Here is a 21,534-nt window from a genome sequence, read left to right as displayed (position 1 = left end):
TGGGGGTTTTCAAAGCAACGTTTCTTCCTTATTTACTGAAGATAAGTTCTACCTGTAATGGATATCAGTCATCAGTTGAGATGATTTCCAATTTCATTCGCATTGTCCTCTGACACAAATCATCTGCATCAGCCCCAATTGCTTCAGCTGCGTGCTTAGTAATCTGCTGGAGCTTTTTAAAATTTTGGTTTGTCAGACTGCTAAAACAGGCAATGAAGCTGAAAGTGATCACAGACTGGATCATACTGCAATAAAAGGACAACATGAGTTCCTTGTCTACTTTAAAAAGTTTGAGTTTACAAAGGACAAATAAGCAATGATTGCATTTAGAGAATGTTTTTGTATTTGTATTCCAGTTAAAGTTGTTATCTAGGTTAGTTCCTAAGTATTTATATTCAGTCACTTTTTCTACTTCCCGCCCCAGAACAACAATAGGTGCACATACAGATTTCTGTCTCTTAAAGTAAGTTCTTATTGAACCAGTTTATCATATAGTCCACTTGATTTAGATAGTGTCTTTCATCCTCCCCAGATATGCATCCTATGAGCATGATGTCATCAGCATACTTGATAATGCAGCAGTGGTCATTGTTCTGTCTCAGGTCACTTGTGTAAAAAGTAAATAGTAATGGTGATAAGACACAGCCCTGCGGGCTCCCTGTGTTTGAATAAATGACTTTTGAAAAGTATCCTGTGCTTTGACTGTCTGTGAATGATTTTAACGTCCTGGATCCATAAAGTGATAAATGGGTTAACATTCATACAGGTCAGTTTCCTAATCAGTATGTGAGGCTGGATGGTATTAAATGCTGAAGAAAAATCCAAAAATAGTGCTCTGACATAAGGTGTAGATTTGGATGTAAAATAACAGGCAGAGCATCTTCCATACTTCTGTTTGCACAGTAAGCAAACAGGCTATATGCACACTCTCTCCCGGATTCTGTGTCAGCCAGCTGCTGCACTTCCGGTGCTGATATCAAAACGAAGTAGCTCTGGAGTTTTCCATCTGATCACTTCAAGACATTACCAGAATAATGGTAAACACTATAAGTCGCATTATTCAAATATTGTTCCAAACATCAAGAACTAAAAAAGGAGAAGAAAGGAGAAGGGCTTCAAACTATATGTTTTAAACTACATCCACAATTACGAAGGTAAGATCCAGATGTATTGAAAACTTGTGTCTACTATGAACACATGGGACAAATATATGTTTATATTAGACTTCTTTAAAAAAATATTATTTCAATAATTAGTCATTAAACTTTATTCAGGGACAGGTGACTATGCATGTAAGCTCAATACTGCAATGGTGCCGGACAAGTTATATAGCCAGGGATGAGTCACAAAAGAATGAGCTGACATTACATCCTCAATAGCAGGAGCACCTATAAACATGGGAACTTTACAACAAGTGCAGCAAAAGGCAAGTAGTCCTTTTAAGGATAGCGAGCCACCTCAAAGAGCCAAGTAAAGAGTAGAGAATCCATCCATTGTGGTGCTTGGCGCCGATGCTACAATTATAACAACATGAGTCTGTTGGGTGGTCAAAAAACTCCTTGGTGGCAGGGCCCTGGTGGTGGATGAGATATGCCCGGAGTTCCTCAAGGCTCTGGATGTTGTAGGACTGTCTTTGTTAACACGCCTCTGCAACATCGCATGGACATCGGGGAAAGTGCCTCTGGATTGACAGACCGGGGTGGTGGTCCACATCTTTAAGAAGAGGGACCAGAGGGTGTGTTCCAACTACAGAGGGATCACACTCCTCAGCCTCCCTGGAAAAGTCTATTCGGGGGTCCTGGAGAGGAGGCTCCGTCAGATAGTCTTACCTCGGATTCAGGAGGAACAGTGTGGTTTTCGTCCTGGTCGCAGAACAGTGGACCAGCTCTACACCCTTAGCAAGGTACTGGAGGGTGCATGGGAGTTTGTCCAACCAGTCTACATGTGTTTTGTGGACTTGGAAAAGGCATTCGACTGTGTCCCTAAGGGAATCTTGTGGGGGGTACTCCGAGAGTATGGGGTACTGGACCCCCTGATAAGGGCTGCTTGGTCCCTGTACGATCAGTGTCAGAGCCTGGTCCGCATTGCCAGCAGTAAGTCAAACCCGTTTCCAGTGAGAGTTGGACTCTTTCGGACCCTTTGTCACCGATTCTGTTCATAACTTTTATGGGGAGATGATAAAGGTGTTGTCCCTCAGGTAATCCGTGCTGGGGTTGCTGCTGTTTTTAATATCCTAAATGATGTGGATAGAAATATGAATACAAAGATGGCTAAGTTTGCAGATGATACGAAGCTAAGTGAATTGGCAGAGAATATATAACCCACTGAATCATTACAGAGGGACTTGATACAGGAGAAAGTAGGTTGAAATGACACCTTTTATTGGCTAACTAAATAGATTATAAATGCAAGCTTTCGAGGCAGCTAAGGCCCCTTCATCAGACAAGGTGTAGAGGGACTTGAATAGAATACAAGCATGGGCTGATTTGTGTAAGCGAATGTAAGGTATTAAAGGTAGTAAGTGGAAATTGTAGCTTTGAAAAGCAATGGTAAGCTTTGTTGGGCTGAATGCTCTGTTCTCTTCAACATTTTTCTAATGTTCTAATGCTTATGCAGAATGCCTAAGAGGGGAGAGTGTGTAGTCAACACAGGTCATCAGAACAATTCATTTTATTTATTATAGCAGACCTCGAACAACTAAAGGTTTACTTTCTGCAGTAATTCTGACGAAAATAGTTTTTGTTTTTCCTCCATTGTCAACTGGCCATGTCAGTCAAGATGCTAATGGCCGTTATATTGTCATGATTTGTTTATTTTAATCTTTGAAATTACTTGGTTTTACTGTATGTTTAATCTTATGTATGTGGTAATGAATGTAATAAATGTTGCTTGGTTTAGCATTTTTTTGTTAATACGTTATAATTATAACATGTGCACGCACTTTTAGGTTGTACTCAGTGAAAAAAGATGTACAAAAATGAATTGAATTCTCTCTTCATCGAATGAATCCTTACTCTTACAAAACCAGCAGTGAACCAGATAATTGACACTTTGCTGGTGTAGGGTTACCACTTCCCTCTCTGTCATGCTTCTAATTTAGAATAAACAAAAAGGGTGTGGGGACTTGTGAAGCAGATTGTCAATGTTTCATTAGCGAGGAAGTCCCCAATTACAGAGGACTGGGTAGTGTTCACATCAAGGCAAAACTGTACTTAAAGAGTACCCTCAAGAAGTTAGTGAGGAGAATTCCTTAAGAAACTAGGGTGGGTAACTGGGGTTTGCTCAGCACTACCTATCCAAGCTGATGAAGCCCCATTTATGTGTAGTAATTAAACCCCATATCCTAGTATATTCAAGCAATAGATTTATATTAGGAGACTGGCCGGATACAAGCCTTTGCTCCCGTTTGTTTCTGATCACAACAGGAACATCCTGGACTTCTACTGGCCATAGGATAAGAGGGTAACTGCTTTACTGGGCCTGTAAAATTTAACCATGCGTTTGGGTGGAAGGAATGCTCAAAGCAATGAGCATGCTGTATTTTGGGATTTTTAAAAGTAAAACCTGACTGGAGTCCCATGAAATGAGCATGTTTCAGTTATCTAATGGGATGTCTTTGTAAGGATGGAACCTATACAATCAAAATGGTTGGATCAAGCAAACATATTGTAATCAATTGTTCAGGATACTTTGTAGTTTTGCTAAGTCAAACACATACAGTAGTTTGCCTTTCTTAGATTCAATTAAATTTTTGCAAAACAAAAAAAAACAATTCTGAAGATAAATGCATCATTTAATTAAATTAACAAATACATGGACTGCTCTACTGTAACTCATGTATGATTTGAAAGCGTGAGTAATAAAGAGATCTTAGATGATGTCCAAAATGATCACAGCAAAACCAAACCAAACGAAAAGTGTTTAGTAAATCTTGGAAATACTTAAGATAAATAAAGCTAAATGACTGTCTCTTACCTTCCAGACTCAACAACACGAAGCACAGAAGTCATGTTCATCTTTCAGGAGTCGGACATGGACACCACATCTGTTCAAGCTTATGATGCCATTGTGGTGGAGCAGTGGACAACTTTTGAAGTGAGTCTGTCCCTTACAGTAACACTTTCTTTTCACAATTACACTTCTTGTGACTGCAGTACTGCAGTACATTCATTATTAATTACATCTATTGTTAACTGCTTATTTAAATACAGGATAGCAATGATACAGTGTCTATAAAATTAATTTATTCAAGTCTGGTTATTTCCACACTATCTTTTATTTAAAAGTCATATTAATAGCAAAGTGTTTCTCGGATTCATTAAAGGTTTTGTGGCGGCTTTGTGCTCTGTTCCAAATACTCTTCACTGCCACCTGCTTGAAATATTAAGGTCTGCAGTAAAAATATTTTTGGAATATATTTTGTAATATGCATACATTTCCAAACATGCTTAATGCAATTCAGAGCCATTGAGTTAATACAACACAAGACACTCGTTAAACGACCTTGGGCTGCTCTGCAGTCCATCACAAGGCACACAGACGGGGCAGATCTAGTATGGGTCCAATGGGTGTCTGTCTGCCAGTTCAATTAACCTTCACATCTTTTGGAAAGTACCAAGAGAAACACCCACATAAATGCGTGTCTGTGATTCAAATCCAGGATACTGTATTTGTGAGGCAGTGGCACTAACCAGTGCCTTTGGAGTATAATGGCTTGTGCTAAAACAGTGTCTATATTAAACAGTTCTGGATTTTTAAAGAGAAGACAAAAAACCTGACTGGGTAGAGATTATTTAGATTCCATCCTGATTATCCTCAAGAGCTTAGCTTTCTTTGATTCAGTTTGGGGTGAGATGGTTAACCAAGTAGACACTTTGTTTTAAGTACATTTTCTGTGGGCTCTGTCACAAAAAACACATTAGTAACACTTTATGATAACTTTCATCAATAGGTCAATAATAAATATTAAAATACTAAACATTATTAGTTATGTACATTCCAATAGTTATAAATATCATTAAATGATAATAAGCAAGTAACACTCAGTGTGCTTAATACCCTGTGGTAATCAGAGGTTCCTATTAGTGTTCCAGTGTTGGCATAACATGAAAGTCTTTCTCTGGTGCAATGTAAAATACAATAAATTAGCTATAGAGAGTCCTATCAAAGCAAACTAATGGCATCAAAATCAAAAGTTACACCACCTTATGTTTATGACTAGCACTATGCAGAGCAACCACTCTCAATGAGACATACAGACTCAGTTGCTGGTTGTGCAATATTAAAATGGCTGTTTCATTATGTGAATTAAGATAATTGCATGCTTGAACCAGTTTGTTGCCTTACTACAGACCAGCCCAGTAGCTCTAGTTGGTTAAGAGCACAGAACACAGTAGCAAGTCATTTCCAGAGTAAAGCAATGTTCCCCTGCAACGTCAACATTGTCAATATCACTTTATAAGTGTTCTCAGTCACTTTCTGCTATTGGCTGTCACACCCATTGTGACAAAGGCAAGAACTAACACCTGCTCAGGGCTCCTATTTATGTTTTTTTTCTCTTAAAGCTTATACTCTCTTTATGAAATCCTCTTGATGTCTTTCAAAACTTGCACTTCACTTCTCTACTAGATAGACTGCTGCCATCTAACCCTGCCCAACCTGCAGAGCTCCCTTCCCACTTTGCTTGTAAAGAGCTGTCTATCGGCTGCAATAATACATTCTCACAAATCTAATGTAGATCACTAAAACATGTCATTCAAATTTATTTTTCAACCTTTCAGTGAGGTCTAAAGAGTTAACTGGGCTGGTCCTATTCTTCTTCATCTTTTGACTGCTCCCGTTAGGAGTCGCCACAGTGAATCATCTTCTTCCATATCTTTCTGTCCTCTGCATCTTGTTCTGCTACACCCATCACCTGCAAGTCCTCTCTCACCACATCCATAAACCTTCTCTTAGGCCTTCCTCTTTTTCTCTTGCCTAGTAGCTCTATCCTTAGCATATAGGCTGGTCCTATACCACCCCAATATTTAAGCACCTTCATAACAGCTTTCATCATTAGCAAACATTGTATAATGTTTCTTTACATGTTTTAAGTTCAAGTTCAAAGTTTATTGTCATGTGCACAGTAAGGAAACACGTTTCCTTGTGCAAAGAAATTCTTTCTTTGCTGTCCACACCAAATGACAAAACCAACGTATAAAGATAAACATAAATAATAAGTAGCAGACAGATAAAAAGTAACAGAGGCAGCATAAAGTATAAAAACAGAATAGACGTATAAAGTGTAATTGTGCAGGTAGGTGTGTGATGGACAAGTCAAATACAGTTGTGTGAAGAAAATAGAATGAGGTGAACCATGGTTATGAACTCCAGTTAGTTATTTAGGAGTCTAATGGCCTTGGGAAAGAAAGTGTTCTTTAGCCAGGAAGTCCTGCATTTTATATTTCTATACCTCCTGCCTGAAGGTAGAAGTGTTAACAGTTCGTGTTGGGGGTGGGTGGGGTCCCTGAGGATCGAGACAGTTCTCCTGCAGACTCTGCAGTTGTACATGCTCCGCAGAGAGGGCAGTGGGATCCTGGTAATCTTCTCAGCAGTCCTTACTACTCTCTGCAGGCATTTGTGGTCCATAGCAGTAGTGTTGCCGTACCACACGGTGATGCAGCTGGTCAAGATGCTCTCAACAATGCAGCTGTAAAAGTTGCTGAGGATCGTAGTCGACATACCAAAATTCCACAGCCTCCTCAAAAAGTACAGCCGCTGTTGAGCCCTCTTGACCAGCTGTGTGGTGTTAAGTGTCCAAGTGAGGTCCTCACTGATGTAGACGCCCAGGTATTTAATGCTGCTCACCCTCTCCACTTCAAGCCCTCGGATGAACAGTGGCCGGTGAGGTCTCCTCTCCTTCCTCATGTCCACTATCATCTTCTTCATCTTGTCTGTGTTGAGAGTGAGGTTGTTGTCCTCACACCATGACACCAGACTGTCCACCTCCCTCCTGTAGGCCATCTCATCCCCACCAGTGATGCGTCTAATCACTGCGGTGTCATCTGCAAACTTTAGGGTGATGTTATCTTTGTGGGAGGTGACACAGTCCTGGGTGAACAGGGTGTAGAGGATGGGGCTGAGGACGCATCCCTATGGGGTGTCTGTGTTTGTGATAATTTATTAATTAATTAATTAGTTGTATATTTTTTTAGTACCTAGTCTTCAGTTAAAACTATTAATTCAATTTAAAGATTTGTAAAGGTTAATTACCTAATGAAGCTATTCAGAGCTACCATAAAGTGTTAAACATAAAATCAGTTTGTTGCCATAAGGTTAGGTAGTGATCTTATGCACCTGCTACTTCAATGGAGTAGGGCTGGGGTGGTTATGTTACATGCTGACTCACAGCTTGACCGCCACCAAGTCACACTCACACTCAAGCAGGAGAACCTACCATACCACCGGCACTTCAGAACAGGTCATCCACCTGAAACTAAGTATGTTCAGGCCTGGCCAGTACTTGGAAGGAAGACCATCTAGGAAAAGCCTGGGTTGCTGCTGGAAAGGCCAGCAGGATGCGCATTCCCTGTAGTCTGAATGTGGATCCCAATGCCCCAGCGCAGTGATTGGCACACTGTGCTGTAAAAATCTCGCCATCCTTTGAATGAGATGTAAAACTGAGGTCCTGGCCCTCAGTGGTCAGAAAATATCCCTGGACATCCTTAGTAAGGAGTAGGGTGTGTCCTAATGTCCAGCCTAAAGTGCCTAACTTCACCACCTAACTCCTAATTTGTGGTAAGCATACTGGCACAAAAATGGCTGCCATTGCATCATCCAGGTGGATGCTACATATTAGTGGTGGTTGAACTATGTAAACCACTTTGAGCAGTGAGAAAAGCACTACATAATTGTAAAGAATTATTTATTATTATTACTATTATTAACTATGAAGAGAATTGTCCTTTCTGTTACATATAAAAGTGTCAACAGCACAGTTGTTTATATGAAGTTCAATATAATGCAGAAATAAGTGGCACTGGATTGAATCCCAGCATGGTCATTGCCTGTGTTGAGTTTCCATGTTCTTCCTGTGCCTGTTAGCTGTTTTTTCAGGTACTCCGGCTTCCTTCCGCACACCCAAACTGTGTATTAAGGTAGTTGGTGACTCTAAGCTGTCCTGCGTGAATGAGTTTGAGCTTTGTGCACTGTAAAGAACTGGTGCATCACCCAGGGCTATTCCCACTTTGCACCCAGTGCTGTTGGGATAGGCAGCAGTTTCCTGTCCTCCTGAACTGGATACATGGGTGAGAAAATAAATGAAAGAATCAATGAAAACAATACAAAGAGTAAAAATAAATGGGAGATCAAATTTTAAGAAAGCTATAAAGATCAAACACATGTATATGGTCCATGTCCTATTCTGATTGTATTGTGTCTTTTAAATCTAACGTGTGACAGAGTGTGAGTGAACTCCCATTAATGGTTAGTAAAGTAAACCTTGATGATCTTAAGAAGGCATATGATTTCTAACTTCAACACAAAGTACCTGAGACTTGCCAGTCTCAGAAAACGTCACCTCAGTATTCAGTTTAACTGAAGACCAGACAGACAGGAAGCTTGATCTAGATTACTCAGCCAGCTGCTGTGGTCAGGTGCTACAGTTAGTCCGCTGTACTAAACACCACAGGTTCCTGTTTGAGCTGTGGCTAAGGTGCAGAACGGAACTCACTGGAAGACTTAACATATAGTCAAGTAAACAACACTTAACCACAGTCACAAGAAGAAGACCTTACTACTACTATTTCAGCAGCATACTGCTGTTTAACCATTTCATCTGCTGCATGTCCTTCCCATGTCTATGTGTTTTTATTCAAGTATTCTAGCTTTTCTGTGTGTGTGTGGGTGTGGGGAGTTTGCAATGAGATGGTCTGGCACCCTCATCTTGCACACAGTGCTGCTAGGAGAGGATCTGGGTCCACAGGCCCTCACATGCAGTTAAGAGTGTTCAGCTAATGGACAGCTGGACTTTGAAATGCTACAAAATATTAAATATAAAGTCTCTCAATTAATAAAAGAGAAAAAACAATACACCAGGACATTAATTACCAGCTTCGTCCATGCACTGTTTTTCCTTGGTACTCTTGACCTAGATAATTTCTCTTTCCTCCATGGAACTCTTGCCAATGCCTCTTATTCCAAGCTCACATCCTCAAAGCTGGAAACAGTCATTTCTAGTGCTTTCTTGGGGTCACTGCCAAAGTCAGCTATGGCCTTTATACAGTATTTCCTCCTGATGGACCCTGGTCAGTCATTACAATCCAAATTCCATCCATCTTTCCAGCCATCTATACTGGCTATTCCTGGTTTGGTTTAAGGAGATGAAGGAACTAGATTTGGATACCAGACTTGGACAAGATGCCATTTATTGTTCCAAACACCCCTACTCACACTTACATAGGCATAACTTAGTAGCACCATTTAACTTAAAAGGATGGGACTGGACTGTGAAAGCAATTCAATAGTCTCAGGAGAGAACCCTGAGCACTATATGAGCACCCACATTGCATCTCCAAATACTTTGGTATTAATGAATGAGCATGAATGTGACCCATGATTGATTGGCCCATGGTTAGTCCCTGCTGAGGGTTTCGGTCCACTGTTAGCTCCTGCTGAGACAGGTACCAGGTGCCTATGACACTGAATTGCATAAGCTGATTAGAAGACTGACATACAGAGGAATGGATACTTTAAGACTGGAGGATGGAGAAAGGGATGCTTTGTTGCAGTCTACTGTAGTTGTTAGTAATGAAAATGCTGACCTCTAGTGGCTCCCATCCTAGCCCAGTACCCCTTGGAACCACAAACGTCTCCAGTCTTAAATTCAGCCTTCACTGTTTGTGATAGGTTGATGTTTAATCACATTTGGTTGCAGTCACATTATTTTGACAGCACAGAATGGCAATGCTAAAATTGATTAATGTTTCTTCTATGATCAGTGCTTGGAGTTTATTGCCATGAAAATTCTGTTTTTTCTACATGTGTATAGCATTCTCTAATGTATAAATCTAACTTACCTAACTAATAATACCTGATCCTATTTTGTTAATGACTAGTGAAACTTGCATGCTCACGTACCTTTCATGTCACAAAAATAAAACAATTTGAGGCTCTTGTTTGGTCTGTCCTGATTGGCATCAAATTGTTAAGATACCCCCTGACAGCATCATCATTGGGCAAAATACAGCCATCTTGATTTAAACACTATAAAAAACTGATAGTCTCGCAACCACCACTGCTCAGGAAAATAAATTGGAAATGATCTTCCTAAATTGAAATAGAAACACCTCAGATTTAGAACTGAAAAGCTTAGAAGTGATAAATTAGAAGCCACAAAAACATAAAAGGAACATACTGACTGCACACATACTACAGGACCTAAACTGTACACTGCATGTCCATTAGCAGGACCAATCACTATTGTCTACATATGTAACTGTTCTTTCAATACCAGGATCCTGTGTTTTCTTTGAAACAGGCACATCATACTGCTCTCTTCTTTTCCACAAAGTAGATGGAGCACACATAAGCTTCCTTCATGATTTTTGCAAATTTAATGTAACCCTCCTCAGTGGTAGGTGAAAATAAAGCAGTGTAATGTCTTGTGAATGATGGATTCTTGATATTGATTTACTTTCTTGTTTTTTTCTCAAATTACTGTGGCTGCCTTTAAGGGGACAAATGTTTTTGTACCTCTTCACTAGCACTTACTGCATAGTCTCAACTAGGAAAAGCTAGAACCAGAAGTGCAAACACACAATTAAAAAAATAAAAAAACAAATCAACCACCACAGGTTGGCCATATTTTAATGTGACAGATGACCTTCAAGCCAACAACACTAAACTGTAAAGTTCAGTATGAACAAGTGCACACATATGGAGGACACTGCAGGGCTAATTTGACCAGCTCCTCATTTGCAAACAGGCTTACTGCATCCGGCACAGTCAATTCCACATACTACAAGAAGCAACATTTTTCAAGCTTAGTTTTTACATTGAGCATAGGGTGGGAATTTGGAAAAAAATGCTTAAAAAAGACAATGCTGAGGGTTGTTATAAAAATTATAAATTGCAGAGGGAAGCTTATTACTTAATGTATTTTGCGCAACATCTGGTGGGGCTGAGCCCCTCTGACCCCAATACAGAAGCACCAGTGGTCTTGAGACTTTCTGCAGGAGCAATTGTGTGGTTAGCCACTACTGCAGAATAGCTCTCCAGACCTCCAAAAATAGACTGACTGGCAGTTTGACAATGATTAGCCTAGATCTGTGTATATGTAGGCGTGACTAGAAAAGGAATGTTGCATTGATTTATATATTATTATTATCATTATCTATCAAATTAGCTTGAGTATTACATTTTTTTCTTTCTCCAACCAGAACTTACAAGATAACAGTGGCTCAGTTTAAGGAGGAAAACATGTGGGGAGCACTGTGGGTTGAGGTTCTGTTTTAGATTTCTTCAACAGATGCTAATGTTTGCCGACTTCCTTGCCTTTAGGACAGCGAAGTGAAGACGGACTACATACCTCTGCTGAAATCACTTGCAGCATATGGTTGGAAGCTGACCTGCGTGCTTCCTACGCCAATAGTAAAGACAAACAGGTAAAGTTAGCTTTGCTCTTTTGTTGTACACCTCCATAGTAAATATGTTATGGTTACTGTGTGTGAATTTTTATCATAAGGTAAATAAATTATGGCCTTATAGCTTGCTATTATGGCACCCTCTAATAAGGCCAACTAGATACTAAGTAGGCTATCTCTGTCCACTACTTGTCCTTCTTGTCTGTTGTTTTTCTTGAAGAAGCATGCGGATTAGAAATGTCCACATACATGGGTGGTGGGAGCAGGTTGAAGAAGCTGTAATGTCATCAAAATGTAAAAATGTTACACTGGTGTAGCTGCTCTATAAAGGCCTGCCTTTGGCTGCCAGGCAGGGCATCACATATCTGTAAATTTTATTAATATAAAACTCCTTTCACCAAAAAATCTCTGGCTGATCCAGTTCACTAATATTTTACTATACCCACTAAGCTCAATGTGCTCTAGTAGAGTCACCATTTATATCCTGCACTAAGGGTCAAACAAATGTCTGGAATCTGCAACAGAGCTAAAAACTGCAATTCTCCTTGGTGTCCTCTGTGTAATTGCGCTCTGTGTAAAACCTCCTTTATAGGGCTGACCATTCTTATTTTATTCTTTGTTGGCCCTCTAAAGCAAAGCAAGTAGGACTCAAACATTTTCCTGATAAGATGAAATGATGCCACTTATGAACCCTCAGCTCGATGTCCAATTCATTCAATTTTGGTTGTGCCCAGCCTATGCTATAAGTTCTTGGGCAGTGATTGGATTTAGTGAGGTCAACAGTTTCTAAAAGGCCCTTACTGCTTGTATGATGCTTGTTTATGATGGGTTCATCTTTCTCTACTTCAAACAAAGTTGGAAAAAGACTTTTGCAGTGCCCCTTCTGCTGCTATCCTATGTGTAGATTTCAGGACAATCCAAAATATAAGATAGTCCATTGCTCTTGCATGAAGAAGTGAACACCACTCAGTCTTTTCTAGCTCATTTTGTGCAATATGGTCCAAGCCTGACAGTTTTCTTATGGCCACTGGCCATGCATACATGGTGTGAGCAGGAGTATGTTTAGGAAAAATAAGGAAGGACAGTACACATTCCAGCTGGGATACCCTTAATCAGTTAAAAAATAAGTTTGGTATTTTTCTATGAAAGATTATTTGTTCATAATCATGGTAATCATGGTATTTATTAATTTGACACGTAAAATTGTGAAGCATTAATTAGAAATCAAAAAAAGAAAAACTAATTTGTTCTTGAATTTTTAAATTTAGACAATGGGGCCATCACATTATGAAATGTATCCTTCAAACTTCTTAGTATTAACTCTGAGTAGCTCCCAGGCTCAGACCAAGTAGCTGCATAGCAAAAAGACAAAATGACTGCGATCAAGTGGAAAGACAAGAAAGCTGCTAGCCCGCTAAGCACTGTTAAAAATGCAGCAACACTTTATGTTTGCGTCAGAGGAAATGTGGAATTCACTTTTGCATTGTGGTAGCTTAAAATAACACAAGGGACACATCAATCAGGTAGATCAGGGACTGACATTTTATCCTTTTATGCGCAAGTAACAGAAAAAAGAAACATTCGAAAAGTAACACACTTCTACTGTCCTGACTGCAGAGCTGTGCTGTGTATAGGTGACTTTTACAAAGCATATCACACAAAGGGCAAGTATTAAATCTGCATCAGTATTGCTGTGGACACTACAGTGGATATACCTTTCCTGCTGTATTTATGTTGACATTTTGCTATTTATATGTTTCTGTTACATATTGCATAATAACATTTTTTCATGTTGAAAAATCTTTTAACATTTTTGACTTGAGTTTTGAAAGTTAAACATACAAGTAAGGAGGTTAAGTCTTTCTGTAAGAGATTGGCAACTGCTTTAAGGAGGTAGTAAAATCCCAATAGAGGAGTGATAGTAAGGGCTCACCTGGCAAAAACTAAGAAGAGAAAACTAGTTTAGCTTTATAAGAAGGTCGAGGAGTGAGAAGAGACTCACAGACAGACAGTCCTAACTTTGGGTAGTAGGGCTGACAGGAGCATAAACTATAAATGCTTGTGTCATGATTTATGACTTATTATATACCTTTTCTGAAGTTTTTAGCAACATTATTGAAATCTTTTCCTGTGTGTTTTACCCTGTAGAATTCATTTCTGAAGTCTTTTTTATTTTTTTATATCTCATTGATGAAAAAGTTATTTTTTATTTTTATTATTTTGTGACACAGTTTTGTTTTCACATAGGTGCTGCCATATTTTGAGTTCAACACTTTCCATTGCTATTGTGATTCTCTCATGAACCGCTGCAATAGCTGACTTCATAACGTGTGATGGTATTTTAATCACCACGTATGAACAGACTTATCCGAGTCTGGATAAACTAAACACTTTTTGTGTAATTACTTATGTTCCCATACTTACTGGCATATTGATCCTCTGCTTCATGTTTTTGAAGCTTCTTTTCTGGTTAGTGATTAGGATTGACAAAAGATTGACTAGATTTTTTGTTATTATGACCACTTCTCTGTCTCCTGGCCCATTGCATAGAATCTCCTCCTGTCTTGCTAAGACAGAACATCTTGACCTAAGTATGTTTCCTTCCTGTCACTTCTAGGTTCAGAGTCCAGTCACTTCCTGTCACCTTTTTGGGTGTCCGGTCCAGAGCAATTCCCCAGGCGCCTCTATCTCAACAGATAATAGTATACTGCAGTTTATTTCTTAAGTCAAATCTTATAAATGCATTCACAAGACTGGCACATGCCATTTTGCCACAATTGTGACGCCCTCCTTTAAATTAGCAATATCAGAGCACATAGGTATTAATACTTAATGGAGTTGCAATAACATAAAGAATCTTAATAATAGTTAATAACACCAATACGCCAAGGCAAGTCCACTTTAAACGTTCATTAAGCATGCTATAGGGCAGCATGGGCCCTACATGATTTCCAAGAATTTAATGACAATTCGATACACACATCCTTCACCACGGCAAAACATTCAGTAATGCACCGTCTCAATTTCTCTCTCACGCTTGTCACTAGACACAAAACTGGAAGCATGCAAGGAAAATATCTGCACAAACTAGACTGGCAATGTACTTAAACATACAAAATAAACATTTTTACATTAATAATATTATAACAATAATTAAGCCTACCAGAACTTCATGGCTACACAGATCTTAACGGCATCTTCGATTTGTATTTTCACCATAAGTTTGTGCTTTATGGAAATTTTGATCAGTCCACAAAAACTGCCCTGTGCTTTTGTACAGTAAATTTATGTATTTTGTTTTATTTATTTTTATTGTGAGAAGTTGTGTTGTCCTGAAGCACCAAAACGAGAAGGATGAGGGGCACTAATGTTATTGTAAGAATGAAACTTTGTGTTTTTGGAGTGGCTGCACTTTTCTGGTACTTTTTATGTTTACAACCCAACAGTTTTGGTTGTTTTAGCATGTCAATCAACAATATCTCACTATGCAGATCAAAGTCAGCACCAGTGCCATATGCTCAGGGTGTGCAGCCTCAGCTGGGATTGACACATTTCACAATTATTTTACAAGATTAGAGATTTTGGTATGACAACACGCTCTGCCATCAAGTTTCTAAAAGGTTGCTTAATAGTTTATAGCAGTACACTTGTCTGCCACCACCCTTGCACACGTCGCACTCTAGGAAATCACATGCTTCACCTATATGGATGGGCCAACACTGTATGTGCACCATTGTTTCAAAATGTAATTCTTTAGGAGCCACTACCATGCTTGCTAATGATATTAGGCAGCAGAAGAGTAACCGTTAATAACCATCATCCTTCACCAGTTTTCTGTGGGCTGCATTTACAGACTGCAGGGTATTTGGTGAGAGTTTTGTTGCTTCATTTCCTCACTGGATTGCTTTCAGAAAACAGTAGGATGAGTTGCACAGCATATTTAGACGTGACTTCTTAATTTTTCACTTTGACATTTATGTTTGTTGTCTGCCCTGCTGAGCTGCTCTTTAATAGGCATGAAACATTCCTGCCCATCATGGGCACTTGAGCTGACAGACTGCATGCTGTGAGTTATGTAGGGCAAAGCTCACTTTTTACACCCCCATTACTTTTTGGATGGGATAGAGATGTTAGCTGACCTGGCACACACACACATACATGCTTTAAAGGAAGGGGGTTTGGCACCCAGGTCAGTAACAGAAGGTTAGAGCTTCTCTTCTAGTAATTGCACAAAGAGTGCTGATAAATTCATTTTTCTGGCATTTTGCATCATTTTCAAACTGTGAGAATCTTCTGGAGTTGCTCCATAAAGCTGCCTGATAATAAAATGTTCAAATGTGATACAGGACAGGAATGATAAATTACATGTCTCCCCTGAACACTAATTTGCCATAGTGAGAACAGTTTAGCCGTGCCTAGGGAATGGATTTAATTAATCAAAGGTACTGTTCCAGTTTTAATTTTGAAAAATGATTTTAACATATTTCTTTAGCATAATGAAATGTGGGAGATGATAGAAGTTCTGCCAGAAACCCTTTGCACAGTCTCACACGGTCCCATTGGCAGGCTCTTAAGAACTCTGCTGGCAGTTTTGTCTGCTCCACATTTGTTTATTTTGAGGTTTCTTAATTACCAGCAAATGCTGAAGTAATGAAAACCTATTCTGCAGGAGAAGTGTGGTGACTTGCTATGTGTGTTGAGGAGCCCAAGAGGCTCGAAAGTAGCAGGGAAAGGTTAAAGTGTCCAGATGTAACCAGGGTTTGCTCGGCAGTGGAAGAGACACCATGCAGACAGGCCTACTGCTAAAAAATGATTGTTAAACAAACAGAACAGATGGAATTTTGCAATAATACAAAACAGGAGGTCTGGTCACAAAGAGCAAGCCTTTAGACCTTTCTCACGCTTGTGGTTTCTGTGTGCTAAATTATTTAAATAAATCATTTACTTTTCATTGGTATGAAAGAGACAGGATGGCAGATGGCAGAATAGGTAGACCCACCAACTCCCGACTAGACTGGAATGTTTAGCTCCTTTTCTGTTCTTTCAACAGCTTCTAATAACCTCATAATGCTGTTCATGTCATGTGTCCTGTCTGCACACTTTATTGCAATAATTTGTCCTTCAGATCTTTCATTTAAAGCGCTGCTGTCTCGCAGTTAGGAGACCCGGGTTCGCTTCCCGGGTCCACCCGGCATGGAGTTTGCATCTTCTCCCCGTGTCTGCGTGGGTTTCCTCCGGGTACTCTGGTTTCCTCCCACAGTCCAAAGACATGCAGGTTAGGTGCATTGGCGATTCTAAATTGTCCCTATTGCGTGCTTGGTGTGTGTGTGTATGTGTGTCCTGCGGTGGGCTGGCACCCTGCCCGGGATTTGTTCCCTGCCTTGCACCCTGTGCTGGCTGGGATTGGCTCCAGCAGACCCCTGTGACCCTGTAGTTAGGATATAGCGGGTTGGACAATGGATGGATGGATGGATCTTTCCTTTGAGTCCACATGACTTGGTAACTCAGTCATCATCATCATCTCTAAATGTGCTGTATGAAATATAGTAACAATGAGAGATACGCTTAAAGTAATCTCCTTCTTAAATTAGACTAACCACAATTCAAGGTTGCGACTAAGGGACCAGATCATATTCTAGGAGCATTTGGCACAATGCAAGGAATAAAGTGGGCCAGGTGCCAGTCAGTTGCAGGGCATCAGCTAACGACAGTGAATTCAGAAAGTATTCAGACCCATTCACTTCTTACACATTTTTTATATTGCAGCCTTATACTAAAATCATTAAAATTCATTTTCTTACCCATCAAGCAACACTTAATACCCCAGAATAACAAAGTGAAAACAAAACTTTAGAAATTTTACAAATTTTATTAAAAATAAAAAAAGCTGAAATATCACATTGACACAAGTATTCAAACCCTTTACTTGGGCTTTTGGATGTGATTATAGCCTAGAGTCTTATTTGTCCATCTGGATTTGAGGATTTTCTTAAATTCTTCTCTGCAGATCCTCTCATGTAAGGCTGGATGGAGACCATTGGTTGACAGATATTTTCAAGTGTCTCCAGAGATGTTTGATTGGGTAAAACTCCACGCTCTGGTTGGGCCATGTAAGGGCACTCACAGACTTGCCTTTGCTTTGTGCTTAAGGTCATTGTCCTGTTGGAAGATGAACCCAGTCTGAAGTCCAGACTGCTCTGGAGCAGGTTTTCATTATGAATACTTTGGTACTTTACTTTGTTCAGCTTAACCTTGACTCTGACTTGTATCCTAGTCCCTTACCGCTGAAAAACAATGCCACAGTATGATGCTGGCAACTCCATGCTTCACCTTTGGACCAGTATTGCATAGGTGATAAGGAGTGCTTGGTTTCCTCCAGACATGACACCAAACAGTTGAAGCTTGGTTTCATCAGCTTCTTGTTTCTCACAGTCTATGAGTTCCTTAGATGCTTTTAGCAAATGCCAACTTGGCTTTAATGTGTCTTTTTTACTAAGGAGAAGTTTCCCTCTAGCCTCCCTGCCATAAAGCCCAGACCTGTGGAATGTTGCAGTAATAGATAACCTTCTGGATGTTGCTCCCATCTCCATAGTGACAGTCAGGCTCTTCGTCACATTTCTTACCAAGGCTGTTCTCTCCCAGTTGCTCAGATTGGCCAAGGGGCAGGTCTAGGAAGAGTCATTGTTCTTGCAGACTCCTTCCATTTAAGAATTATGAAGCAACTGTGCTTTTGGGAACCATCAATACTACTGAAATGTTTTGTAGCCTTCCACAGATCTCTGCCTTAATACAGTCATGTCTCTCAACAATTCTTTCAAACTTATGGCTTGTTTTTTTCATTCTGATACATATTGTCAGCTGTGTGACCTTCTTTAGACAAGTGTGTGCCTGTCCTAATCATTTCCAATAAATTGAATTGACAACAGGTGAACTCCAAACAAAGTGTAGAAATATCTCAATGATGATCTCAACAGAATAGGTTGTACCTAAGCCACATTTTAATGTGATATTTCTTATTTTTAATACATTTTCAAACGTTCCTAAAATCCTGTTTGTTTCTTTGTGACTCTGGGGTATTGATTGTTGCTTAATACGAGAAAATATGAATTACAATGTGTTAAAAGTGAAAGAGCCTGAATACGCTCTGAATTAACTGTATACAATGATCATAATACTTCAGCAAACATTCCTGTATCATGATATTGTTTAACATTCCCAAACCCACTTAATACAGCTCATGGCTCTGGGGTGCTCGAGCCTATCCTGGTGTCCGTCACAGGGCTCACTGAGTCCAACACCCACACAGGGTCATTTTGGAATCACCAATTAGCCTAACCTGCCTTTGGGTATGTAGGAGGAAAACCCACACAAGGGCATCCACCGGACACCAGGTTTGACCCCAGCATACTGAATCCGCAATACAGCTGTTTATCTATTACACCACTGAATTTTTATTCTATTACATTTTAAAAAAGAAAATAAAGTGAAGTGCCTAAATTTCTAATTCATAAAGTACACTAGTCTTACGTTAGATGGCCAATGTCAGGTCACCTAAAACAATATGTGTTTCAGATAGAGTTGTTTTTAGGGAGATATTAGGTGCAGGCCCTGGTCACTTTAGAAGAGAACACAGACAATCCACCTTGTTCACGCAAGTTATTATAAATCAATGTAATCTGTACTTTGTATCTAATAATATAAATCTTTTCATTTTTAAAGCTTACATAAACATTACTGAAAATGTCATAATTGAATGGTATGGTGGTACAGTGCTTAGACCTGCTGCCACATTGTTTTGTTGTCCTGAATTTAAATGCCAGGCCTTGTCTATAATGTTATCTTAAGGATTAGGTGTCTAGGTACATTTCTTAAAGTTTCTATATGTTATCACACACACTAGTACCATATGAGCATATAAAAATACGGTCAGAAAGCTATCGTATATGCAATTATCATCATTCTGTGTAACAGTTCATGTTTCTCCCTAGCTAACTTTTTTCTGAGGTCAGGGATATAGCTGTTGATTAAGAACATTCCATTAACCTGTTAGCTTTATGGGAAACATACATTCTATTTAAATTAAGCAAAAAGGTAAAGGTAAATTTAGTGTAAAATTAACTTAAAATACTTGGCCCTTACAATGATAGTAGCCATAGGACCAAAAACGGATGTAAAGGACATAAAAAGGAATTTAAACATAAGCCAGTGTCACTCTGGCTTAAACGTTACATGCTAGTGTTATAAATTTCATGTGGTCTTTTTTTTAATGATCCAATGTCCACCATGAACCATATGTGACCATGAGACAGTAGATGATTTGGTTTTATGGTTAAGATCATGTGGGTAAAGGTGTCCTTTTAAATGAATCATTGAAGAGTAGGCATACAATAAAGCAGAACCAAAAAACTGATGTTGTGATCCACAGTAAATTTTTATAATCCAGCAATTCAATTCTAAACCCATATTTTGTATGATAGGAACAAGGGGAGCTAGGACCTATCCGGGTAGCACTGGGCGCTAAGTGGGGACAGCCATAGATGGATCACTAGTCCACTGCAAGGCGCCTTTATATCTACACTCACACAAATTTAAATTAATTTGCTTAGGATGTTGAAGTGCATGCACACTCCTTGTAGCCAATGATTAGGATTGGAATCAAATGCAGGGTCTTGGAGTGGTGAAGAAAAAGCAGTAATTACTGCATTGCAATGCCCCTAGCTGCAAATGAATTCCTTCAATACTGTATATTTGTTAGTGTGATGAAATATAGTTATGGTACAGCGGACTAAAAATAACATGCTATTTAATATTAGAAGAGGCCCAGGAGGGGCTGGGTGGCCATTTGGCCAAGGTTAGCAAGTCTTTGTATTCTTGAACTACTAGTGGACCCAAAAGTTTATTTTCTTCAGAATCTGGTCTCCTAGAGTTTTTATTGTCTTCTCCTTAACTGCACTCTGGCCATTGCCATTGTTAAAACACTAAGGTAATGACTCTGTTAAATCAACAAGTATCATTCTTAATAACTTTTAAGTTACTTTCATTTCTTTAATATTTATTTGTTTTACATTTTTTATATAAACAATGTTTATATGTTTTACTTCTTTCACTTCTTGTATAATTTCCATAGAATATTTTGCTAGTGTCTGGTTTTATCTTTACAATGATATATTTTTAAAGTAAGTTTAATCTTTGTTAAGTGCATTGAGTTGCATTTTTACGAATTTTGTTATATGATAAATTATTACTATTATTCTTAGTATGAAAAAGGTTTGAGCAAAAGAAAAGCCAAATGACGTTATGAATAAATTATACTATTATCTGTCCATCTTGCCATTCCTGAGCCAGTTTAAACCAGATTAGGCCATAAGGGGCTGGAGCCTAAAGGTTATTATACATGAGAATGTAATGCCACCTCTGCCAGTCTCTGCTGAGGCACCCCAAGCCCAGCTCCATCATCCCTCCAACATCCCACCACTATCGCTATCTGACATACGTAGTGTGATCTTCTGAGGTCTTTACTTGCTCCTGCTTCTGGATGCTCAACAGGAGTGACCCTACCACATGAAATCTCAAGCTACAACTGCTGACAGTTCAGACCACGGTGTAAAGCACATCTGGAGCTTTGCTGATGAATTAGTGTTAGACGGATTCTGAACTATTATGATTTGAAGGTAATGCAGCTGTGGGACGGTTTTAAGTATAATGTACAGCATCTGTTTACTCTGTGCTCACTGAGTGATGCTTAAATAACATGCAGTTACTTATGTCTAGCAACAGGAGGAGTTAGCTGATGTACAAGTGGCTTGCGCATGCCTTTTTCCCATAATTGACTAACTTGTATTAGGGGACCGTTTTGCTATCAAAAACAGATGTCGGACAAGTAAAAGGAAAATACTCAAAATGTACAAGTTAA

The 21,534-nt window shown here is 39.3% G+C and overlaps 1 protein-coding gene across 1 annotated transcript in view; it reads left to right on the top strand.

Moving 5' to 3' along the window:
- Positions 1 to 21,534, top strand: part of LOC120515484 (raftlin-like) — an 82,465-nt gene that overhangs the window by 48,554 nt on the left and 12,377 nt on the right. Inside the window, exons 5-6 of the mRNA XM_039736547.1 lie at positions 3,983 to 4,095; positions 11,539 to 11,642. Coding sequence (XP_039592481.1) covers positions 3,983 to 4,095; positions 11,539 to 11,642 — 217 coding nt within the window. The remainder of the gene's footprint in view (positions 1 to 3,982; positions 4,096 to 11,538; positions 11,643 to 21,534) is intronic.

Source organism: Polypterus senegalus, chromosome 15, assembly GCF_016835505.1.
Source record: "Polypterus senegalus isolate Bchr_013 chromosome 15, ASM1683550v1, whole genome shotgun sequence".
In the NCBI taxonomy this organism is placed as follows: Eukaryota; Metazoa; Chordata; class Cladistia; order Polypteriformes; family Polypteridae; genus Polypterus; species Polypterus senegalus.
The sequence above is the reverse complement of the archived record's forward strand: the minus strand, read 5'-3'. Positions and strand labels throughout refer to the sequence as shown.